Source organism: Phaseolus vulgaris, chromosome 3 (genome assembly GCF_000499845.2).
Source record: "Phaseolus vulgaris cultivar G19833 chromosome 3, P. vulgaris v2.0, whole genome shotgun sequence".
NCBI classification, from domain to species: domain Eukaryota; kingdom Viridiplantae; phylum Streptophyta; class Magnoliopsida; order Fabales; family Fabaceae; genus Phaseolus; species Phaseolus vulgaris.
The window spans coordinates 24,895,190-24,921,613 of NC_023757.2; the positions used below are offsets into that span (position 1 = coordinate 24,895,190).

At 49.3% G+C, this 26,424-nt stretch overlaps 1 protein-coding gene across 1 annotated transcript; it reads right to left on the minus strand.

Annotated features, from left to right (window-relative positions):
* Positions 1-13,370: 13,370 nt before the first annotated feature.
* Positions 13,371-24,712, minus strand: LOC137839414 (uncharacterized). The gene is made up of 8 exons (XM_068648531.1): positions 24,705-24,712; positions 24,214-24,621; positions 23,085-24,160; positions 17,905-17,962; positions 16,721-17,328; positions 16,425-16,482; positions 14,717-15,877; positions 13,371-14,667 (listed from the first exon to the last, which is right to left on the minus strand). The coding sequence occupies exons 1-8, from the start codon at positions 24,710-24,712 to the stop codon at positions 13,371-13,373; spliced, it is 4,674 nt and encodes a 1,557-aa protein (XP_068504632.1).
* Positions 24,713-26,424: the final 1,712 nt, after the last annotated feature.

Here is a 26,424-nt window from a genome sequence, read left to right on the forward strand (position 1 = left end):
CCAGAAGGTCTTAAAGAAGCCTGACGTTGCAGGAAGAATGGTGAAGTGGGCAGTGGAGTTGTCAGAATTTTACATTAAATATGAGCCCCGAGGCCCGATCAAGGGGCAAATCTTTGCAGATTTTGTAGTCGAGCTCTCATCAGAGGCGACGCGGGTTGAAGGAGATGACTTCCGTTGGGTGCTCTCGGTGGATGGATCGTCGAACCAGCAGGGTAGCGGTGCTGGAGTCATATTGGAAGGACCCAATGGTGTGTTGATCGAACAATCGTTGAGATTCGCCTTCAAAGCCAGCAACAATCAAGCAGAGTATGAGGCACTGATCGCCGGGATTTTGCTGGCCAAGGAAATGGGAGCTAGGGTGCTGATGGCTAAGAGTGACTCGCTGCTAGTCACAGGGCAAGTAACAGGCGAGTTCCAGGCTAAAGATCCACAAATGGCGGCTTACTTGGCGTATGTGCGGGAATTGAAGAGTTCCTTTGCCTCTTTTGAAGTGGTCCATGTGCCCCGAGAACAGAATGCCCGAGCTGACTTGCTTGCTAAGCTCGCCAGTTCAGGCAAGGGGGGTAGGCAGAGGACGGTGATTCAAGAAACTCTGAAGACGCCGAGGGTATTTGTAGCAGATCACCTGGTCCTTCAGATAAGCAAGTCGACGGAGAGAGCAGCGAGAAGCCATAAGTCTTTGACGCAAGAAACTCTGAGATCGCCGAGAATTAGAGCACGTCGAGGAGAGAAGGTGGACGTGATGCAGGTCTGCGCCACCCATGAGCCAGACACTTGGATAACACAGTACAAGCGGTGCTTGGCAGATGGTCTCCTCCCGCTAGATCCAACAGAAGCTAGGAAGGTAAAGAAAAATTCCAGCAAGTATACATTGATTGATGGCGATCTGTACAGGTTTGGGTTCACTCACCCACTCCTGGAATGTATACACGGCGAGAAGTGCACGAGAATTATGGCAGAGCTCCACGAAGGAATATGTGGAAGTCACGTCGGGGGTCGAGCTCTGGCTGCGAGGACTCTCCGTGCAGGCTACTATTGGCCATCCATGAGAGAAGATTGCAAGAAGTATGCCCAATGCTGTAAACAGTGCCAGCAGCACGCCGATTGGCACAAGGCACCTCCCGAGGAGTTGAAGTCGATCTATAGCCCTTGGCCGTTTCATACTTGGGGAATCGACATCCTGGGACCTTTCCCGCTGGCGATCAGGAAAATGAAGTACTTGGTGGTGGCGATCGAGTACTTCACCAAGTGGATTGAGGCAGAACCAGTGGCCCAGATCACCGCGCACAAGATCGAAGGTTTTGTATGGAAGAACATCGTGTGCCGGTTTGGAGTGCCTAAGCGCCTGGTGTCTGACAATGGGACGCAGTTTGCAAGCCACCTGTTGAAGAAGCTTTGCGAAGGAGTGGGAATTCAACAAGTGTTTGCATCCGTCGAGCACCCTCAAACAAATGGCCAGGTGGAGTCAGCTAATCGGGTGTTGCTGAGAGGTTTGAAGAGAAGGCTCGAGAAAGCCAAGGGAAGTTGGGCTGAGGAGGTACCCCGCATAGTTTGGGCGTACCACACCACCGAGCAGTCAGGAACCCATGAGACCCCGTTTAGCTTGGTCTATGGGTGTGATGCCATGATTCCAGTCGAGATCCAGGAGAGCTCGCCGAGATTCCAGAATTTTGTAGAGGAAGACTCAAATGAAGAGAGAAGGCTGAACCTGGATCTGCTGGATGAAGTCAGGGAGGAGGCAAGGCTGAAGGCTGAGGCGGTGAAGAGAAGGGTCGAGCGAAGGTACAACTCAAAGGTGATGCCAAGGCAGTTTCGAGAAGGCGATCTGGTGATGAGGAAGGCCCACCAGTACGAAATGGAGAATAAACTATCACCCAAGTGGACTGGACCGTTCAGAATAACCGAGGCACTCGGGAACGGAGCCTACCGCTTGGAGACGCTGGAAGGGGGGGCGATCCCTCGTACCTGGAACGCCACACACCTGAAGTTGTACTATAGTTGAGAGCTTTGTAAGTAAAGACAAACACAAATGTTATATTACAATGTCTCTGTTAAAACAGTTTCAAGGGGGCACTCTTTTTTCCCTAAGGAGGGTTTTTAATGAGGCCACCCAATAAAAGAAGAGTTTTCGAAGTATAAGGTGTTTTCAGATTGCATGTGTGCTATTTTCGAAAGTTTTGAAGAAAGACCTTGTCATTCGTACATGATTTAAGGCAAGAAAAGATATATCGCGTGCTTTCTAAAAAGTTTTAAGTCCTCATCGTTTTTCGGCGATTAGAGGCACCAGTAAAGTTTTAAGTCCTCATCGTTTTTCGGCGATTAGAGGCACCAGTTAAGTTTTAAGTCCTCATCGTTTTTCGGCGATTAGAGGCACTCGTTAAGTTTTTAAAGTCCTCATCGTCTTTCGGCGATCGGAGGCACCAGGTGGAAGACCTCAACGCCCTCGCGCGTTTTGAGGCAAGTTAAAAGACCTCCTCGCCGTTGAGCGAGTGCAGGCGAGAAAGAGAAAAAGTCCTCCGTGTTTCTGGGAGCGAGAAGATGTAACTCCTGGGGCAATGTCGAGGCAAGTTAAAAGACCTCCTCGCCGTTGAGCGAGTGCAGGCGAGAAAGAGAAAGGTCCTCAGTGCATCCAGGGGGGAGGAGATGTACGCCCTGGGCAAGTTGAGGTACCATACAAAGTCCTTATATACGAATCCTCCTCCTTCATCGCGACACCCCTCTTCTCAAGCACTCATCCCACCGCGAGCACGCGGTGCTTCATCTTCCCAGGCTGAGAGGCCTGCACCTTCCCGCCCCAACCTGGCCCAGGCGACTCCACCTATCGCCGGAGGAGCCCTCGTTCCCCCGCCAGACTTCGAAAAACTTTACCCATGGGCCAACTCGACCCTGTTGAGGGAAACGTCTTCCGTGAACACTGCTGGAGCAGTCTTGCGATTGACTAAGGGGGATGAGCCTCATCAATCATTTCATAAGGAGCACGATGAAAAGATGATAGTGCTACCTTGCCCCCCCGATCTGCCTGTTTGTGCCGACGATAAGGTGAGCGCTGACGGGCCCTTCTGCTTCGTCTACACAACCTTATTCAAGAAGGTGAAGTTCAAGTTCCCTTTCACCCGTTTCGAAAGGGAGCTCCTTACCGAGCTCAACATCGCCGCCGCCCAGCTTCATCCCAACAGCTGGGCGTTTGTGCGAGCGTTCCAAGTGATGTGCGACCATCTGGGGTTGCCCGCATCCGTAGACGTGTTTCTGTTTCTCTTCGAGGCCAAGCACCCAGGAGACCGCCTGTGGGTTAGCTTGAAAACGATTGCTGGGAGGTCAATCTTCTCCATCTTCCAGCAATCCTATAAGGACTGGAAAGGGAAGTTCGTCCAAGTGCGCCCCAACGACAAAGACGACTCCCTACTCGACGGCTTCCCCTTGTACTGGGTGGACAAGGGGAAAAAAGAGTCCAAGAGCTGCTTCAGGAGACCCAGAAGTCCTGATAGCATGGAAGCGTTGGACAGAGATCTCTGCCTTTTCTGGAAAAGGGTGGCGGATGCCAACATCACCTTCCTTACCACCACCCATCTGCTTCGAATTCTACGAGGACCAACTCGAAATTCGAATAAGTTAGAACATTTAAACTGTTGTTTTAATACTGCTTCTGCTTAACTGTTTCTGGGCGTCTTGTGCGTTGTGCGCAAGACTTTGGTTTTGTTTTTCTGCACCGATCATCTGCTTTGCTGCATACTGCCTTATGCACTTATTTTCTCTCTGAGTTAACCCATGCATTTTCGTTCTTATGCAGATAACATGTTGGGCAAGGGTATGCTCGCTGAATTGAGGGCGCTCGCCCGAACCCACGGATTGGCGACGGGCTCTCAAACAGTGCCAAATTCCATGGTGGAGATCGCCACCACTCAGGGTCGATCGCCACCTAAGGGCCTAGCACCCTCCGACGTCCAACCTGCCGCCCAGCGAAAGAAACTTGTCCTCAAGAGGCCTAAGAGGAAAGCTCCCCAGATAGTCCACGAGGATGAGGAAGAGGATGACGAGGTCACCGAAGACGGCCTCGTTACAAAGAGGAAGAGGGTGGCACCTTCTTCACCACCTGCCCCGCCCCCTCTTCGAACCTCAACACCGCCATCTACGCCTGCTCCGCCTCCAACAATGCCATCTCCACCAGCACCCGCTTCCCCAGTCCAAGCCATTCCATTGGCAACTGCGTCACCTGCGGTCGAGGCCGCCGAGGACAATTTCTTGGAGGACCCCCCAAGCGCCTCCACGCCACATGTATCAGCTGGAGGGCGTCCTCCCTCTAACGCCTCAGCTGCAGATGCTGCTCCAATCGGGGATGAGGTTGCCCACACCTCTCCGATTCTGATCACCGAGTCCCCGACGTCGCCACCCCGAGCAGAAGCACCCACTGAAGAACCAACTAAAGAGGGTGGCGACGGAAACCAACAACAGGCCCCACCAGCACCTCTCCAAGCGGCAAACCTCCCTCTCGAGGTCACGAGGATGTGGGAGCCTCTATCTGCTAAGTTGAAGACAATAGCAGAAGACATCCCCGCCATCATAACCAGGGCGGTGCAGAGCTCCACCAGGAAGCTCCAGGACGACCTCTTCAACCTCAAAACAGAGAACAGCACCATGAAGGTTGAGGTGGAGAAGTTGTCCTTCAACTTGACGCTCGCGGAGATTGAACACTCCCGAGTGGAAGACGCAATGAGCACTGAGCTCAGATTGGCGCGCAAGGAGGCCACTGATCTCCGCCATAAGGTGCAGCAACTGGCTCAAGAAAAGATTGAACTGGAGAGCAAGATTGTGCCTTATCGCGTCAGGGTGGCTGACCTGGAGGCTCTCATAAAAATTGACGCCGCCAAGGTGAAGAAATTGGAGCAAAGGTCAGCCGACCGAGAGACCCTCCTTGGAAAGGTGGAAAAGGCAAGGGATGACGCCATGGCTGAGCTCGGTGAAGCCAACAAGAAGAACGGGGAGCTTGCCGCCGAATTGGGACAAGCGCAAGCAGAATCCAAGAAGGTTGCTGAAGACCTTCTCCAGGCTCAAGAAACCAATGAACAACTCAAGAAACAAGTTGAAGAGCTGGAGCAGCAGAATAAGGAGCTGAAAGAGCAAACTGAAGATCTCAAGAAACGGATTGAGGAACTTCAGAAACAAATTGAAGAACTCAAGCTGAATTCTGCTCAAATTCTGGCTGCTGGATTCGAAGCTGCACGGGAACAATTTGCCTGCTTGTTCCCCGACCTGGACCTCAGCATGGTGTCTCTTGATAACGAGGTAGTGGATGGAAAAGTGGTTCCTGCTGAAGATTAATCGATTCTCTCCATCTGCTACCTTCGTGCCTTTCTCTTGCATATACTTCTGTAATAAACTCGTATTTTCTTGGACATGTATTTTTGAACTGATACCTTACTTAATGAAGTTACTTTCGCATTTCTTCTTGTAACCTCTTTGTCTACCTTTAACTTTCCTTGCGTGATTTACTTTCAACGAAATAACTTAGTAATCTCGTAGGCACGATCTTGTACTTGGCTGTTTCGAACCATCTCAACTTCGAATAATAATCACATTTTTCAACTCGTAACTTAAGGCAATGAACCTTAGCGTAAAATGATACCTCAAGCAATGGACTTTAACTCGACCCCTGGCTTTATAACGTCGCTACACCCGGTCTGCTTCATCAAAACGGGTTTTTGACTTCTCTCCATTGCTTGATCGTTTCCTGGTCGCCAGAGACTCTTGGCAACACCAGCTTCTTCCTGCCTTCACACCTTGGCCATTGCTCTTTCATCTGGGGGTAGAGGCACCTTTCGGATCCTTCTCCACCTCCTTGTGCTTCAGAGCAAGAGACCGGGTGGCTAGGCGTTCTCTTCGAACCTGCCTTAGCCACCCTCAGAACTTCTTCCACCCTCTACACCATACCTGAACTCGTTCGAGACGAGAAGGATTTTATCTTGCCTGAACTCGCTCATAGGCGAGAAGGTCTTTAACTCGCCTGAACTCGCTCATAGGCGAGAAGGTCTTTTGCTCGCCTGAACTCGCTCATAGGCGAGAAGGTCTTTAAATCGTGCCTCTACATTGCCCCAGGGGTTACATCTTCTCGCCCCCAGAAACACTGAGGACTTTTACTGGTGCCTCTACATTGCCCCAGGGGTTACATCTTCTCGCCCCCAGAAACACTGAGGACTTTTACTGGTGCCTCTACATTGCCCCAGGGGTTACATCTTCTCGCCCCCAGAAACACTGAGGACTTTTACTGGTGCCTCTACATTGCCCCAGGGGTTACATCTTCTCGCCCCCAGAAACACTGAGGACTTTTACTCTTTCTCGCCTGCACTCGCTCGACGGTGAGGAGGTCTTTTACTTGCCTCAGGACGCGCGAGGGCGTTGAGGTCTTTTAACTGGTGCCTCCGATCGCCGAAAGACGATGAGGACTTAAAAACTTTAACTGATGCCTCCAATCGCCGAAAAACGACGAGGACTTAAAACTGTTTAGAAAGCATGCAATATATCTTTAACTCGCCTTGAGTCACGTACAAGTGACAAGGTCTTTCTTCAAAACTTTTTTTTTTTTAAAAAACAGCAAGCATGCAATCCGAAAACGCCTTATACTTCGAAAACTCTTCTTTTATTGGGTGGCCTCATTAAAAACCCTCCTTAGGGAAAAAAGAGTGCCCCCTTCAAACTGTTTTATCAGAGACATTGTAATATAACTTTTGTGTTTGTCTTTACTTACAAAGTTCTTAGCTATAGTACAACTTCAGGTGCGTGGCGTTCCAAGTGCGAGGAATCGCCCCTCTTTCCAGCGTCTCTAAGCGGTAGGCGCCGTTCCCGAGCGCCTCGGTTATTCTGAACGGTCCCGTCCACTTAGACGACAGCTTATTCTCCATCTCGTACTGGTGGGCCTTTCTCATCACCAGGTCGCCTTCTCTAAATTGTCTTGGCATCACCTTCGAGTTATATCTTCGTTCAATCCTTCTCTTCACCGCCTCAGCCTTCAATCTCGCCTCTTCCCTGACCTCGTCCAGTAGATCCAGGTTCAGCCTTCTCTCTTCATTCGATCCTTCTTCTACAAAGTTCTGGAATCTCGGCGAGCTCTCCTGGATCTCTACTGGAATCATCGCATCACACCCATAGACCAAACTGAACGGGGTCTCGTGGGTTCCTGACTGCTCGGTGGTGTGGTATGCCCAGACTATACGGGGCACCTCCTCAGCCCAGCTTCCCTTGGCTTTTTCTAGCCTTCTCTTTAAACCTCTCAACAACACCCGATTGGCTGACTCCACCTGGCCATTCGTCTGAGGATGCTCGACGGATGCAAACACTTGTTGAATTCCCACCCCTTCGCAAAGCTTCTTCAACAGGTGACTTGCAAACTGAGTCCCATTGTCCGACACCAGGCGCTTAGGCACTCCAAACCGGCACACGATGTTCTTCCACACGAAACCTTCGATCTTGTGTGCGGTGATCTGGGCCACTGGTTCTGCTTCGATCCACTTGGTGAAATATTCAATCGCCACCACCAAGTACTTCATCTGCCTGATCGCCAGCGGAAAAGGTCCCAGGATGTCGATTCCCCAGGTATGAAACGGCCAAGGGCTGTAGATCGACTTCAACTCCTCAGGAGGCGCCTTGTGCCAATCGGCGTGCTGTTGACACTGTTTGCAACACTGCGCATACTTCTTGCAGTCTTCTCTCATCGTTGGCCAGTAGTAGCCTGCACGAAGAGTCCTCGCGGCCAGAGCTCGACCCCCGACGTGGCTTCCGCATATACCTTCGTGGAGCTTCGCCATGATTCTCGTGCACTTCTCGCCATGTATACATTCCAGGAGCGGGTGAGTGAACCCAAACCTGTACAGATCGCCATCAATCAGGGTGTACTTGCTAGAATTCTTCTTTACCTTCCTAGCCTCAGTCGGATCCAGTGGGAGAAGGCCATCTGCCAGGCACCGTTTGTATTGTGTTATCCAAGTGTCTGGCTCATGGGTAGCGCAGACCTGCATCACGTTCACCTTCTCTCCCCGACATGCTCTAATTCTCGGCGATCTCAGAGTTTCTTGCGTCAGGGACTTGTGGCTTCTCGCTGCTTTCTCCGTCGACTTGCTTATCTGAAGGACCAGGTGATCTGCCACAAATGCTCTCGGCGTCTTCAGAGTTTCTTGAATCACCGTCCTCTGCCTACCCCCCTTGCCTGAACTGGCGAGCTTGGCTAGCAAGTCAGCTCGGGCATTCTGCTCTCTGGGCACATGCACTACTTCAAAGGAGGCAAAGGAACTCTTCAACTCCTGCACATATTCCAGATAGGCCGCCATTTGTGGATCTTTAGCCTGGAACTCGCCTGTCACTTGCCCTGTGACTAGCAGCGAGTCACTCTTAGCCATCAGCACCCTAGCCCCCATCTCCTTGGCCAGCAAAATTCTGGCGATCAGCGCCTCATACTCTGCTTGATTGTTACTGGCTTTGAAGGCAAATCTCAAAGATTGCTCGATCAGCACGCCATTGGGCCCTTCTAAAATGGCTCCAGCACTGCTACCCTGCTAGTTCGACGATCCATCCACCGAGAGTACCCAACGGAAACCGTCCCCTTCAACTCGTGTCGCCTCAGACGAGAGCTCGACCACGAAATCTGCAAAGATTTGCCCCTTGATCGGGCCTCGGGGCTCATACTTGATGTCAAACTCTGACAGCTCCACTGCCCATTTCACCATCCTTCCCGCAACGTCGGGCTTCTTCAAAACTTTCTGGATGGGCAGGTCAGTCATCACCAGTATAGTGAAGCTATGGAAATAGTGGCGCAACCTCCTCACCGAAAACACCACAGCCAGCGCAGCCTTCTCCAGGGCCTGATATCTCGTTTCGGGGCCCTGTAACACCTTACTAACAAAATAAATAGGCTTCTGAGCCTGATCTTGATCCTGGGCGAGCACCGCACTCACCGCCATCTCAGTTGCAGCAAAATACAACCTGAGAGGGGTTCCCACCAGCAGTTTGCACAGAACTGGCGGGCTCGCCAGATACTCCTTCAGCTTGACGAAGGCTTCCTCGCACTCCTTCGTCCAGGCAAACTTGTTATTGCGCCTCAAGCACTGAAAATAGGGATGGCCCTTCTCTCCGCTAGCTGACACGAAGCGAGACAGGGCTGCCATCCGTCCTGTTAGCTGCTGGACCTCTTTCACCGTAGCTGGGCTCCTCATCGCCAAGATAGCGGCACACTTGTCGAGGTTGGCCTCTATGCCTTTTTCAGTCAAGAGAAAACCCAAAAACGTTCCAGCCTCCACGCCGAAGATGCATTTCTCTGGATTAAGCTTTAACCTGAACTTGGCGATCGTCGTGAACAATTCTTCCAAGTCTGCAACGTGCTTGCTTTTTTCCAGCGAGGTCACGACCATGTCATCGACGTACGCTTGCACGTTCCTTCCCAGCATCGGTGCAAGTACTCGATCCATCAACCTCTGGTACGTGGCCCCCGCGTTCTTCAGCCCAAACGGCATCACCTTGTAGCAGTAGCACGATCTCTCCATCATGAAGGCCGTATTCTCTTCATCCATGGGATGCATCTTGATCTGGTTATACCCCGAGAAGGCATCCAGGAAACTCAGCAACTTACACCCTGCGACACTATCTACCAGGGCGTCTATGCTCGATAAAGGATACGAATCCTTTGGACAAGCTTTGTTCAGGTCGGTGAAATCGACGCACATGTGCCATTTCCCGTTACTCTTCTTCACCAGCACGACATTCGCCAGCCATTCAGGGTACTGGACTTCCCTGATGTGGCCTGCAGCAAGGAGTTTCTGTGTTTCATCTCTAATCGCCTGCCTCCTCTCCTCGTTGAACTTTCTTCTTCTTTGTCGCACTGGTCTCACCAAGCTGTCCATCGCCAGATGATGGCACAAGAAGTCGGGGTCAATTCCGGGCATGTCCGAAGCGGACCATGCAAACGCGTCCAGATGCCGCTCAATCACCTTGGCGATCTGGTCCTGGAGCTCGACATCCAGAGATCTTCCCAGCTTGAAGATTTTTCCCCCGATCTCTTTCTCGAGCCACTGCTCGACAGGTTTTGGCCTGGATTCTCTGGCGATCACCGCCCTGGCGATTCCCTGCTCTCTCGCTTCCTCAGGGCGATTCCGCGCCTCTTCCTCCTCCAGACCAGCGTTTCCCTCCCCCAGCTCAGCATCCACCATCTCCACGTCCCTTCCGGCGGTCTCTTCTGTTACCGTCGATCTGGGCTTCACACCAGGAGGTGGGGTGGTTGTTACATAACTCACTGATCTCTTATTTTTCAGGCTATTCTCATAGCACTTTTTTGCTTCTTTCTGATCAGACTTGATCGTGATCACCACCCCCTCCATAGATGGCAACTTCACCTTCATGTGCCGAGTCGACGGTATAGCGCCTATCCTGTTAAGCGTGGGCCTTCCCAACAGGATGTTGTATGCTGAAGGAGCGTTTACAATGAGGTACTTGATTTTCTCTGTCCTCGAACCAGCCTCATCTGTAAACGTGGTTCTCAACTCAATGTACCCCCTGACCTCCACCTGGTCACCAGCGAACCCATATAGGCACCCTCCATAGGGCCTTAGCTGGTCAAGGGGCAACTCCAGCTGCGTGAAAGTCGGCCAGAACATCACGTCTGCCGAGCTTCCCTGGTCCACCAGAACTCTGTGGACCTTCCTTCCCGCCGTAATCAACGAAATGACTTTGGGATCGTTGTCATGGGGCACAACATCCCGAAGATCCTGCTTGGTGAACGTAATGTCCACCTCCGGCGAGTGATCTTCGAACATATCCACTGTCATCACCGACCGCGCGTACTTCTTCCTCTGCGATGCGGTGCATCCACCACCTGAGAAGCCTCCTGCAATGGTGTGGATTTCCCCGTGGATAGGCATCTCGTGTTGCTGGGCTTCTCCACCTGCTGGCTGGGAACTCGACGCTCCCCCCGATCTCCTGTCCAGCAGATAGTCATTTAGGAACCCGCTCTTAACCAGATCATCGAGCTGATACCCTAAGGACAAACACGAGTCCAAAGTGTGGCCAAAGCCCTGGTGAAACTCACACCAGGCGTCTGGCTTTGGTCCCAGCACCTTGTCGCCCACCTTCTCAGGCGCTTTCAACCTGGCAGATATATTGGGAATGGCGATCAGGTCCGCCAATCCCATAACAAACTTGTGCTTAGGCGGGCGATTGTATTCCCGGCGTGCTGGTTGCTGGCGTCCCTGGCCCCTCCCCTTGTTCCTCCTATCATAAGGATGGCGAGTCCTCTGGTCCTTCCTGGCCGCCGCCGCTGTTTCCAGCACCCTTTGCGACTGGATCCTGGTCTGGGCGCGTGGCCTAGCGGGAGCCACGCTCCCTATCTTCTCAGCGACTTCACTCTCGTCGGCGATGTGAGCCACCGCAAGTCGCCTGACCTCAGCAAACGTTGCAGGGTGAGCCCTGATCAAGGCCTCGCAGAATGGTCCTGGCAGCACGCCCTTCTTGAATGCATAGACCAGCATCTCGTCATCTTTGGCCGGCGATCTGACCATCTGCGCTCCAAAGCGATTCAGGTAGTCTCTGAGGGACTCTCCCTGGTACTGCCTTATATCAAACAAATCATAAGACACCCTGGGCGGTGCCTTGTTCACGATGTACTGCTCGACGAAGACCTTCGAGAACTGCTGAAAATTGGTTATGTGACCGTTAGGTAGGCTCACAAACCACTCCAACGCCGTTCCCTGGAGCGTGCTTACGAACATCTTGCAATACACGGCGTCTGACCCTCCCGACAGCATCATCTGCATATGGAACGTGGTCAGATGAGCCTCTGGATCCTCCACGCCGGTAAAAACAGCCTTGACAGGGACCACGCTCGTAGGAATAAGCGTGTCAGTGATCGCCTGAGCGAAAGGCATAGGAAAAACACGAGGTGGTGACGACGGCGCGACCTCTTCAGCAATAGGACGCCCTTACTGCTCCTGAAGAGCTTGACGCAGCTCCTCAGTCACCTTGGTAAGCTCATCATTCCTGGCCCGAGAGGCGGCCAGGTCCTCATGCATTCGCGCCTGCTCTATGCGCGAGGCTTCCACAGTCGCCTGCAACGAGCGCATAATATCTACCATCTGCGCCATGGTCCTGGCGGCGTCGCCTTCAGCAGCGACAGGCGCCACGGAGCTTGAACGATTGCTTCTCATTTTTCTCATTAACGAATCACAGCATGCAGCGAACAACACTTACTTCAGCTACGATCGATTCAGCGATCAATCGGAAGAAAATGTGCGGAACTTCGCAAGGAAACTCAAGAACACCGCAACCTCCAAAGAAACCTGCAACTCCACCAGAAACCACTGCACTTCCCACGGATAACTAATTCAGCGAAAGAACTCAACTCCACCGAACAAATTACGCGTAAACAGCAGGAAAACCTCCCTTCACCGATCGAAAACCCAAACGAACGGTATAAAACGCGAATTCACCGAACAAATTTCAAGCAAACAGCGAACGATGGTTGCACCAGCACACAACCACGCAGAAAACTTCGAAAACCTTCAAGAACTCACGCTGTGGATGGGAGCAAGTTTTACACGGCCCCACGGTGGGCGCCTGATGATCCTGCCTGTTGACCGGAACGCTGGAAACTGCCTCGTCAAAGGATCAACATGCGCACCGCTTCAAACCTCCGTTCCTCTTCGAGATCCACCTCAAGAACCTGCAAAGAAACAGAGCAGCGTCGCTGCGGCCGATCGTACTCCAACGCCCAAGTCAGTAGCCGAACCACCAAATACTAAGAGAACAAGAACCGTGCAAATTCTCTCTCACAGTGTTCTCTAGAACTCGCAAGCGTAAAGAGTATAATCTGAACGTGCGTACCTCAGAAAGTTCGTTGAGAACTCTTATATAGCTGGTTACTTTCTCTCTCCTGGCAGTTACAGACTTGGACACGTGGCTCGCATCTAGTCGTACACGTGCCTTCATCTGGAGCCTCCTTGACTTGGGCGCTGCTTCTACTCTCGTTTTGCTAAGTTACCTATGCATGGTACTGCCCAGTACATAGCTAACTTTGGAGCGCGATCTCTACTGGAAATGGCGAGTTAGGGTGCCTTCGTACACCTTCCCTGTGGTCTCGCCGGCCGCCTTCATAATCTGCACCAACTTCATCTCTGGCGATGTGCTTTCTCTGGCGATCTCCAATCACTAGGTCGCCTGAGCTTACATCTGGCGACTTCATCTTTAACACGGTGATCGCCGGTTCTGGTATGTTGGAGATCGGAGCACGCCAACTTAATAACTGGCGACTTCACGAGCCCCCCGACTTCCTTCCCTTCTGCCAACCTGGCGCCTTGTCAACACGCCTATACTGTAGCTGGATGCCACGTCATCACTTCCGACTACCAGGGCGGTACAGTACTGGTGGCACCATCAGTACTGTTGCCACCACCATCAGGACAGTTGCCACCAATAATACTGGTGGAACCATCAGTACAGTTGCCACCAACAGTACTGATGGGACCATCAGTACTGTCGCCAACAACAGTACTGGTGGTACCATCAGTACAGTTGCCACCAACATCAATTGTGGTACCATCAGTACTGGTTGAACCATCTGTACTGTTGAATCCAACAATATTGGTGGCACCATTAGTATTGTTGCCACCAACAGTACTTGTGGCACCATTAGTACTATTGCCACCAACAGAACTGGTGGCACCATCAGTACTGTTGCCAACAACAGTACTGGTGGCACCATAAGTACTGTTGCCACCAACAGTACTGGTGGTACCATCAGTACTGTTCCCACTAACATCAATTGTGGTACCATCAGTACTGTAGCCACCAACAGTACTGGTGGTACCATCTGTACTGTTGCATCCAACACTACTGGTGGCACCGTCATTACTTTTGCCACTAATAGTACTTATGGCACAATCTATACTGTTGCCACCAACAGAACTGGTGGCACCATCAGTACTATTGCCAACAACAGTACTGGTGGCACCATAAGTACTATTGCCACCAACAGTACTGGTGGTACCATCTGTACTGTTGCATCCAACAGTATTATTGCCACCAACAGTATTTGTGGCTCCATCAGTACTGTTGCCACCAATAGTACTGGTGGTACCATATGTACTGTTGCATCCAACAGTACTGGTGGCACGATCAGTATTATTGCCACCACTAGTACTTGTGCCACCAACACTACTTGTGGCTCCATCATTACTTTTGCCACCAACAGTACTGATTCCATCAGTACTGTTGCCACCAATAGTACAGGTGGCACCATCAGTACTGTTGCCTACAAAAGTACTGGTGGTACCATCAGTACTGTTGGCACCAACATCAATTGTGGTACCATAAGTATTGTCGCCACCAACAGTACTGGTGGTACCATTTGTACTATTGCATCGAACACTACTGGTGGCACCAGCAGTACTGTTGCCACCAACAGAACTGGTGGCACCATCAGTACTGTTGCCACCAACAGTATTGGTGGCACCATCTCTATTGTTGACACAAACAGTAATAGTGACACCATCACTACGGTTGCCAACAATAGTACTGGTGTTACCATCACTACGGTTGCCACCAACAACAATGGTGGTACCATCTGTAGTGTTGCCACCAACAATATTAGTGGCAATATCAGTATTGTTGCCACCAACAGTACTAGTGGCACCATCAGTACTGTGGCCACCAACAGTACTGGTGGAGCATCAGTATTGTGGCCACCAACAGTACTGGTGGCACAATCAGTACTGTAGCCACCAACACTACTGGTGGGACCATCACTACGGTTGCCATCAACAACAATGGTGGTACCATCAGTAGTGTTGCCACCCACAACATTGGTGGTACCATCAGTAGTGTTGCCACCAACAGTACTGGTGGCACCATCAGTACCGTGGCCACCAACAGTTCTGGTGGACCATCAGTACTGTGGCCACCAACAGTACTGGTGGCACAATCAGTACTGTAGCCACCAACAGTACTGGTGGGACCATCAGTACTTTCGCCACCAACAGTACTGATGGTATTGTTGCAGCCAACATCAATTGTGGTACCATCACTACTTTCGCCACCAACAGTATTGGTGGTACCATCTGTACTGTTGCATCCAACAGTACTGGTGGCAGCATTAATACTGTACCCACCAACAGTACTGGTGGCACCATCAGTACTGTTGCCACCAAAAACACTGGTGGGACCATAAGTACTGTTGCCACCTACAGTATTGGTGGGACCATCAGTACTGTTGCCACCAACAGTCTTGGTGGTACCATCACTACGTTTGCTGCGAACAATACTGGTGGTACCATCAGTACTGTTGCCACCAACAGTACTGGTAGGACCATCAGTACTGTTGCCATCAACACAACTGGTGGCACCATCAGTACTGTTGCCACCAACAGTACTGGTGGCACCATCACTACTGTTGCCAACAACAGTAGTGGTCCCATCACTACGGTTGCCACCAACAACACTAGTGGTACCATCAGTACTGTTGCCACCAACAGTACTGGTGGCAATATTAGTACTGTTGCCACCAACATTACTGGTGGCACCATCAGTACTGTCGCCAACAACAGTACTGGTGGTACCATCAGTACAGTTGCCACCAACATCAATTGTGGTACCATGAGTACTATCGCCACCAACAGTACTGGTGGAACCATCTGTACTGTTGAATCCAACAGTATTGGTGGCACCATTAGTATTGTTGCCACCAACAGTACTTGTGGCACCATCAGTACTGTTGCCACCAACAGAACTGGTGGCACCATCAATACTGTTGCCACCAACACTACTGGTGGCACCATCATTACTTTTGCCACCAATAGTACTTATGGCACAATCTATACTGTTGCCACCAACAGAACTGGTGACACCATCAGTACTGTACCGACCAGGTCATTGGTGTGATGACGTGGACAAGAGAAAGGTAGGTGGTCAAGAAGTCAACGTAGTCGCCGTATGTAGAAGCGGCGTTCTGCAGTATAAATAGTCGGTTATCGCCGAGATGTGTCACCGCCAAGATGGATCATCGCTCATCGCCCAAGAGAAGCATCGCGCAGAAGTAAGACGTCGCCGAGTGTAGACATCGCCCCAAAGTAAGACATCGCCCTAAAGTTGGGTGGCGGCACTGTAGGACCCTCCGCACAGAATAAATGATCGAGTCAAAGGGGCACCCACGGAGTATGATGGCGCGAGAGATACAGTGCTCAAGTTAGAGCCCAAGTGGCCATAAGGTTATACATTGCACTCCAGATAAGGGAAGCCCATGGGCCGGATACGCTAAGATCCAAAAGATAGCGGCGCAAGGGCCTTCTCCGAAAAACCCTAGATAATAGCAGCAGCGCAAAGGTAAACCCTAGTTTTTACCTATATAAAGGGCACGAAGAGCCCTAGTAAGGTACGCTTTTCACAGTTACACGAGTTTTAACCTAGTTCTCAGATAGACATACGGAGCACAAACCCAAATTGTTCTTGACGGTGCATCCGCTGAGAGCACAAGGCAATTAGGGCAACACAGTTTCAGTCATTGAGATTATTATACAGTTTCTAGTTACTTTGGTGTTTCTCGCTAGCTGACTTGACCGTCGGAGTGCAAACGGCCGCGAGGGCGCCCCTTTGTTCTTCTTTTTCAGGTACTCACAGACGGAGCAGAACGAAGGTGCCCTAGCTCGTTAGAACAAGCCACGCATAAAGACGACCCAGGTCAACCGGCCGGAACAAGTACTGTTGCCAACAACAGTACTGGTGGAACCATCAGTACTGTTGCCACCAACAGTCTTGGTGGTACCATCAGTACTGTTGCCACCAACAGTACTGGTAGTACCATCAGTACTGTTGCCATCAACACAACTGGTGGCACCATCAGTACTGTTGCCACCAACAGTACTGGTGGCACCATCACTACTGTTGCCAACAACAGTAGTGGTCCCATCACTACGGTTGCCACCAACAACACTAGTGGTACCATCAGTACTGTTGCCACCAACAGTACTGGTGGCAATATTAGTACTGTTGCCACCAACAGTACTGGTGGCACCATCAGTACTGTCGCCAACAACAGTACTGGTGGTACCATCAGTACAGTTGCCACCAACATCAATTGTGGTACCACGAGTACTGTCGCCACCAACAGTACTGGTGGAACCATCTGTACTGTTGAATCCAACAGTATTGGTGGCACCATTAGTATTGTTGCCACCAACAGTACTTGTGGCACCATCAGTACTGTTGCCACCAACAGAACTGGTGGCACCATCAATACTGTTGCCACCAACACTACTGGTGGCACCATCATTACTTTTGCCACCAATAGTACTTATGGCACAATCTATACTGTTGCCACCAACAGAACTGGTGACACCATTAGTACTGTACCGACCAGGTCATTGGTGTGATGACGTGGACAAGAGAAAGGTTGGTGGTCAAGAAGTCAACGTAGTCGCCGTATGTAGAAGCGGCGTTCTGCAGTATAAATAGTCGGTTATCGCCGAGATGTGTCACGCCAAGATGGATCATCGCTCATCGCCCAAGAGAAGCATCGCGCAGAAGTAAGACGTCGCCGAGTGTAGACATCGCCCCAAAGTAAGACATCGCCCTAAAGTTGGGTGGCGGCACTGTAGGACCCTCCGCACAGAATAAATGATCGAGTCAAAGGGGCACCCACGGAGTATGATGGCGCGAGAGATACAGTGCTCAAGTTAGAGCCCAAGTGGCCATATACATTGCACTCCAGATAAGGGAAGCCCATGGGCCGGATACACTAAGATCCAAAAGATAGCGGCGCAAGGGCCTTCTCCGAAAAACCCTAGATAATAGCAGCAGCGCAAAGGTAAACCCTAGTTTTTACCTATATAAAGGGCACGAAGTGCTCTAGTAAGGTACGCTTTTCACAGTTACACGAGTTTTAACCTAGTTCTCAGATAGACATACGGAGCACAAACCCTAATTGTTCTTGACGGCGCATCCACTGAGAGCACAAGGCAATTAGGGCAACACAGTTTCAGTCATTGAGATTATTATACAGTTTCTAGTTACTTTGGTGTTTCTCGCTAGCTGACTTGACCGTCGGAGTGCAAACGGCCGCGAGGGCGCCCCTTTGTTCTTCTTTTTCAGGTACTCACAGACGGAGCAGAACGAAGGTGCCCTAGCTCGTTAGAACAAGCCACGCATAAAGACGACCCAGGTCAACCAGCCGGAACATTTGGCGCCGACCGTGGGGCTCGATGTAAAATATCAGTCCCACCACACAAGTTTTTCAGTTCTAGTTGCAGTTTCCAGCCTAGTCCCAGCCCTCAAATTGCAGATAGTCAAGGGGGGCTTCTAGAAACCACGAACATGAGACCCGCACGCATTAGGAGCGAAGAGATGACCATACAACAAATCGTGGAGAAGCCCTCCAATCAGTGAATGAAGAAGCCAAGGCTGACCAGTTAAGGCCATTCCTTGAGTGTGGAATGTGGCAAACCTCAAGTTGTATTTCAGCTAAGATATTCGTGCTTAATGCTTTCTGATCCTGCCTGTTGACCAGAACGTTGGAACCTGCCTCGTCAAAGGATCGACGTGTGCACCGCTTCAAACCTCCGTCCTTCTTCAAGATCCACCTCAAGAACCTGCAAAAGAACAGAGCGGCGCCGCTGCGGCCGATCGCACTCCAACGCCCAAGTCAGTGACCGATCCACCAAATACTAAGAGCAAGAACACTCTAGAACTCTCAAGGAACCGTGCAATGTTCTCTCTCACAGTATGCTCAAGAACTCACAAGCGTAAAGAGTATAATCTGAACGCGCGTACCTCAGAAAGTTCGTTGAGAACTCTTATATACCTGGTCACTTTCTCTCTCCTGGCAGTTACAAACCTGGACACGTGGCTCGCATCCAGTCGTACACGTGCCATCATCTGGAGCCTCCTTGACTTGGGCGCTGCTTCTGACTCTCTTTTTGGCTAAGTTACTTATGCATGGTACTGCCCAGTGCATAGCTAACTTGGGAGTGCGATCTCTACTGGAACTGGCGAGTTAGGGTGCCTTCGTACACCTTCCCTGTGGTCTCGCCGGCCGCCTTCATAATCTGCACCACCTTCATCTCTGGCGATGTGCTTGCTCTGGCGATCTCCAATCATTTGGTCGCCTGAGTTTACATCTGGCGACTTCATCTTTAACCCGGTGATCGCCGGTTCTGGTATGCTGGAGATCGGAACACGCCAACTTAATAACTGGCGACTTCACGAGCCCCCCGACTTCCTCCTCTTCTGCCAACCTGGCGCCTTGTCAATACGCCTATACTATAGCTGGATGCCACGTCATCACTTCCGACTGTCAGGGCGGTACACTTTCTCTTTGAACAATGTGTGATAAATCTCTTCTTGGAAGATGATGCATTTAACTTTGTTGATTTAACTGAATTGGCACATGATAAGTTGACCTAGCTCGGTATAAGTACGAGCATAGGCGCTTTGTGGAATTGATCTGTTTGTTGATTTGTTTAAGCACAGCACAGGTAAGTCAACCTAGCTTGGTAGTACTGCCACTCGAGTATAGGCGCCCCGCGAGTAAATGGTTACCTAGTGCCAGGTAAGACAGGGGCATGAGTACCATGCAGGAGAGCCCGTCAGCTCGACCCAAGGGTTCGGGGGAGGTCATCGGTGATTGGGCACAAGAGGTGAGTCGTGAGCTCAACTCAGATGTTGGTCAGCCCAGAAAAGGGTCATAGAAGTGTTGGACGACGAAGCCTGTCGATGAAAAGTCAAGCCATCAGGACAACTCCTCTAACAGGTACATTACGACTCATGTGCACTGACCCTTGGCTCAGAGACAATCTGGACATGGGCACCCTTGATCGCAGCTCGCCACCGTTGTGGTTCGAGCCTTTGAACAGACGGAGATAGAAGGGCTAAAGTCTACCATTGGAGTTAACCAACGAGAAGAGGCCTCAGCCAGTCGAGGAGTGGCTTGAGAAGAAGATCAACGGCAAGACGTTTAAGCTGGGGAAAACTTTAGACAGCGAGACACAAGACCAGATCGCCAAGGTAATAATTAGAAGTAGTTTCAGTTAAAGCAGTTTTTCAAGGGGCACTCTTTAAGAAGAGGTTTCAGTTAAAACAGTTTTATCAAAGTTTCCAAGTTATTTAAGTTCGCATGCTTATCGTTTTAAGTTTTCAGAAAAAAGACCTTATCGCTTTAATGAGATTTAAGGCAACAGTTTAAAGATTATCGCATGCATTCAGTCCAAAGTTTTAAAGTATAAAGTTTTAAGACCTCATCGCCACCTGGCGATCGGAGGCAAACGAGTATAAGTTTCAAGTCCTCATCGCTGCTTGGCGATTGGAGGCACAAGTTAAGTTTTAAGTCCTCATCGCCACTCGACGATCGAAGGCACTAGTATAAAGTTTTAAGACCTCATCGCCACCTAGCGATCGGAGGCACAAGTATAAAGTTTTTAAGTCCTTGTCACCACCTGACAATCAGAGGTGAAAGTTAAGTTTTAAGTCCTACTCGCCAAGAACGAGTTTAGGCGAGAACAGATCATAAGTCCTACTCGCCAAGAACGACTTTAGGCGAGAACAGATCATAAGTCCTGCTCGCCAAGAACGAGTTTAGGCGATAACAGATCAGAAGTCCTACTCGCCAAGAACGAGTTTAGGCGAGAACAAATTAAGAAGTCCTACTCGCCAAGAATGAGTATAGGTGAAAGTTCAGAGCCAAGAACGAGTATAGGCGAGAGTTCAGAGCAAGATGATAGGTATGTCCAGTATGAGTTAAAATCCGGGCGCCTAGTCCTTGAGCAGGGGTTAAGGGATTCCTTCGGGACGCCCCCTCCTCAAGTATGAATAGCTAGCCCCGGTACCAGATAACAGTTAAAATTCGGGCGCCTAGTCCTTGAGCAGGGGTTAAGGGATTCCTTCGGGACGCCCCCTCCTCAAGTATGAATAGCTAGCCCCGGTACCAGATAACAGTTAAAATCCGGGCGCCTAGTCCTTGAGCAGGGGTTAAGGGATTCCTTCGGGACGCCCCCTCCTCAAGTATGAATAGCTAGCCCCAGTACCAGATAACAGTTAAAATCCGAGCACCTAGTCCTTGAGCAGGGGTTAAGGGATTCCTTCGGGACGCCCCCTCCTCAAGTATGAATAGCTAGCCCCGGTACAAGATGAGATTAAAGGTCCTCAGTGCATCCAGGCAGACCCCTGGGCAAGTTGAGGCACCAGAAAAAGTCCTCCTCACCCTCGAGTGAGTTCAGTCAAGATGAGATTAAAGGTCCTCAGTGCATCCAGGCAGACCCCTGGGCAAGTTGAGGCACCAGAAAAAGTCCTCCTCACCCTCGAGTGAGTTCAAGCAAGATGAGATTAAAAGTCCTCAGTGCATCCAGGGGAAAGGTAGCCCTGGGCAAGTTAAGGCACCAGAGAAAACCCTCTTCGCCCTCGAGCGAAGCCGAGGTCAGTTAAATAGTTATAAGATAAATTCTCCTCGCCTAGAATAGGTGCAGGCGAGAACAGAACACACATATCGCTTAGCAGATCAGGCAAGCAAGGTTTCAGATACTAAAAATGGCTCCCGCCTACTGCTCAGTGATCGCACAACAGATACGTTATCAGGGTGGAAGAAGTCACAGGGTGGCTGAGGTAGGTTCGTAAAAGACACCTCACTACTCAAATCAAGTTGTTTCAGATTAAAGGCTCAAGGAAGGCAGAGGGGGGTCCGTTAAAGGCAGCTCTCCTCCCAGAATGAGCAGAATTGATAGCTCAAGGTATGAGGCCGCTCCCTAGAGGACGCCTTAGCAGATAAAAAGGAAAATAGCATCCAAAGAAGCCCACGACTTTGTGATTGAAGCTCGAAAGAAGAAGTACACGGCGAGAACTAAGTTAGCAGATTTTGAGGCGATGACATAGAAGTGCACATGTCACTTGGCAGATCAGGCGAGCTAGATTTCAGATACTAAGACTGACCCATGCCTACTTCCCAGTAAGTGATTTTGCGTTAAATGTTATTGTTATAAACTAATAGTTTGTCTAGTTAAGTTGATTTTCACAGAGCTAAGCACCAGTTGGCGCTAAGTCAATTTCTTTAAAGCAAGAGTTAGTCAATTATATCAGATGATTACACAAGCAAGAGTTAGTCAGTTATATCAGATGATTACACAGCAGATAAAAGCAAAACTATGCGCACATTTATATGTATTGAAGAAGAAAATGAAACGGTGAACTTCTTAGTCTTTTTGCTGAAAACAAGTTATCAGCTCAAGACTAGGGGGCTTGTGTACCGACTAGGTCATCGGGTGTGATGACGTGGACAAGAGAAAGGTAGGTGGTCAAGAAGTCAACGTAGTCGCCGTATGTAGAAGCGGCGTTCTGCAGTATAAATAGTCGGTTATCGCCGAGATGTGTCACCGCCAAGATGGATCATCGCTCATCGCCCAAGAGAAGCATCGCGCAGAAGTAAGACGTCGCCGAGTGTAGACATCGCCCCAAAGTAAGACATCGCCCTAAAGTTGGGTGGCGGCACTGTAGGACCCTCCGCACAGAATAAATGATCGAGTCAAAGGGGCACCCACGGAGTATGATGGCGCGAGAGATACAGCGCTCAAGTTAGAGCCCAAGTGGCCATAAGGTTATACATTGCACTCCAGATAAGGGAAGCCCATGGGCCGAATACGCTAAGATCCAAAAGATAGCGGCGCAAGGGCCTTCTCCGAAAAACCCTAGATAATAGCAGCAGCGCAAAGGTAAACCCTAGTTTTTACCTATATAAAGGGCACGAAGTGCTCTAGTAAGGTACGCTTTTCACAGTTACACGAGTTTTAACCTAGTTCTCAGATAGACATACGGAGCACAAACCCAAATTGTTCTTGACGGTGCATCCGCTGAGAGCACAAGGCAATTAGGGCAACACAGTTTCAGTCATTGAGATTATTATACAGTTTCTAGTTACTTTGGTGTTTCTCGCTAGCTGACTTGACCGAAGTAGTGCAAACGGCCGCGAGGGCGCCCCTTTGTTCTTCTTTTTCAGGACTCACAGACGGAGCAGAACGAAGGTGCCCTAGCTCGTTAGAACAAGCCACGCATAAAGACGACCCAGGTCAACCGGCCGGAACAAGTACTGTTGCCAACAACAGTACTGGTGGAACCATCAGTACTGTTGCCACCATCAGTATTGTTTCCACCAACAGTATTGTTGGGACCATCATTACCAGTGCTGGTGGCATAATCAGTACTATTGACAACAACAGTACTGGTGGTACCATCACTACGATTGCCACCAACAACACTGGTGGTACCATCAGTACTGTTGCCACCAACAGTACTGGTGGCACAATCATTACTGTGGCCACCAACAGTACTGGTGGGACCATCAGTACTTTCGCCACCAACAGTACTAATGGTATTGTTGCCACCAACATCAACTGTGCTACCATCAGTACTATCGCCACCAACAGTACTGGGGGTACCATCTGTACTGTTGCATCCAACAGTACTGGTGGCACCAACAGTACTGTAGCCACCAACAGTGCTAGTGGAACCAACAGTACTGTTGCCACCAACAGTGCTGGTGGCACCATCAGTACTGTTGCCACCAACAGTGCTGGTGGCACCATCAGTACTGTTGCCACCAACAGTGCTGGTGGCACCATCAGTACTGTTGCCACCAACAGTGCTGGTGGCACCATCAGTACTGTTGCCACCAACAGTGCTGGTGGCACCATCAGTACTGTTGCCACCAACACTACTGGTGGCACCATCAGTACTATTGCAACCAACAGTACTGGTGGCACCATCACTACTGTTGCCAACAACAGTACTGGTGGCACCATCTGTACTGTTGCCACCTACAGTACTAGTGGGACCATCAGTACTGTCGCCACCAACAATACTTATGGTACCATTAGTACTGTTGCCACCAACATCAATTGTGGCACCATCTATACTGTTGCATCCAGCAGTACTGGTGGTACCATTTGTACTCTTGCATCCAACAGTACTGGTGGCACCATCAGTTCTGTTGCCACCAACAGTACTGGTGGCACCATCAGTAGTTTTGCCACCAACAGTACTGGTGGCACCATCAGTAGTGTTGCCACCAACAGTACTGGTGGCACCATCAGTACTGTTGCCACCAAAAACACTGGTGGGATCATCAGTACTGTTGCCACCTAGAGTACTGGTGGGACCATCAGTACTGTTGCCACCAACAGTTCTGGTGGTACCATCACTACGTTTGCCGCGACCAACACTTGTGGTACCACTGGTGGCACCATCAGTACTGTTGTCACAACAGAACTGGTGGCACCATCAGTACTGGTGGCACCATCACTACTGTTGCCAACAACAGTACTAGTGGTACCATCACTACGGTTGCCACCAACAACACTGGAGGTACCATCAGTACTGTTGCCACCAACACTACTGGTTACAATATCAGTACTGTTGCCACCAACAGTACTGGTGGCACCATCAGTACCGTTGCCACCAACAGTACTGGTGGAACCATCAGTACTGTCGCGACTAACAGTACTGCTGGGACCATCAGTACTGTCGCCACCAACAGTACTGGTTGTACCATTAGTACTGTTGCCACCAACATTAATTGTGGTACCATCAGTATTGTCGCCACCAACACTACTGGTGGTACTATCTGTACTGTTGCATCCAACAGTATTGGCATGACAATCAGTACTGTTGCCACCAACAGTACTGGTGGCACCATCAGTACTTGTACCGACCAGGTCATCGGTTGTGATGACGTGTCAGGCACGTGACCGTGTCGGGGGTGCTCAGCAGAACACGTGGACAAGTGAGAGACGAATGGTTCAGGAATGAGCATAGTCGCCGATTCATGGCACTGGCATTCTATAGTGAACATGGTCGGTTGTCGCCGGGTTTGTGTCTCATCGACGTGTTAGATAATGGCAGATCAGGTGGTCTGACGTCGTCGCGAGGATCAGATCACCGGATCTCCTAGTAAAGTCAGTTAAAGCTGCTGGAGGCTCACACTAGTACAAAAAGGTAAATTAACGACGGTTAAAATCGACATTTAAAGACGGTTCCAGAACCGTCGGTATTACAGGCGTCGTTAAAAGGTATGAATTTTTAACGACGGTTCTGGGAACCGTCGGTAAAGGTGGTTCCTATTTTCCAAAAAAAAATTAAGTGACTTTCAAAGACGGTTCCTTTAGGAACCGTCGTTATAAGTGTGACTTTCAAAGACGGTTCCTCTAGGAACCGTCGTTATAAGTATTGATTAAAAAAAAATAAAAAATTTTATTTTTAAAAAAATCTCAAATAACATGCATAAAGTTTTCAATTCCAGAAAATAAAAACATTTCAAATCATAATTTAAATATAAAAATTACATACAAAAAATTATAACATAATACAAAAAAGTTTGGTAATATATGAAAAAATTTGTCATTGTAATGATTTATCTATACTAGAGTGTTATACATGGTTACAAAATACTTTGACCATGTTGTTCTCACATACTCCAATGCTTCTAAATCTAGCGGGTGTTGGTCGTTGAACAACTGTGACATTTGAAATATTTTGAATTAGTGCATGATTAATAAATCTCAAATTTTAAAGTGTTTATTGTATTGAGGTATTACCTTATCCCAACCTTTCTTAATTTCAGCTTGCAAAATAGTCAACATCCACTGCATAACATAATAACCGCACTCATAATTTTGAGGTTGCCTGTTGGACTGCATGTGAAAATAAATGTATTAAATGAATGAGTGAAACACATTAAATTAATTGAACAAATATACTTTATATACCTTAAGGTACATCCAAGTGAGTTTTTGTGCGTTTGAAGTTCTCCTCCCACACAACATATTATATCCAGAGTAAGCACTAAAATAATAAGATTTCATGTTAGAATACATAACATTATATAATATATAAGTAATAATAAATGTTAAATGAAACTGTCGTACCTATCTATAATGTTTTTAAAATAGGCAGGAGGTTTTTTATGCAAGGAGCAAAACCATGCAGCGGTATGATCTTGAACAGATATGATCAATAGTTGCCAATGACGCCTGTATAATAAATCAGTTAATTAGTTTCTCTTATTTCAATAATTTATTAAAACTTATTTAATAAATAAGAACTTACTCATGGATGTACGGAGCAAAATAAATGTGTTTTCCACCATTCTTTAAGGCAGTGGTGATGTATGTTTGTGTTTCCGACTTCTTGTTTCCAATTGATTGAGTGATTTGAAGGTCTAAAAACCCATATATATTATGTTTCCCCTCATCAAAGCATAATCCAGAAAGATACCTAAATTTCAATAAGTTAGTACTAATATATTTAATAAATCAAAAGTATAAAGAATTTAAAATTTGAACTTACATCATCCATAATTGCAGAACTGTTATGTTAATCTCTTGATCTCCGGATGCAAGGTCCAACAAATCAGACATGTGAACGTACAACGGT

What these genes read in the sequence shown, in the direction of transcription:
- LOC137839414 (XM_068648531.1), bottom strand. An exon ending in CCACCAGTGGTACCACAAGT is followed by an intron (nt 24,161 to 24,213) that starts GTTGGTCGCGGC and finishes TGGTGGCAACAG; the next exon opens with TACTGATGGTCCCACCAGTA. An exon ending in CAGTACTGTTGTTGGCAACA is followed by an intron (nt 16,483 to 16,720) that starts GTACTTGTTCCG and finishes TTGTGCTCTCAG; the next exon opens with CGGATGCACCGTCAAGAACA.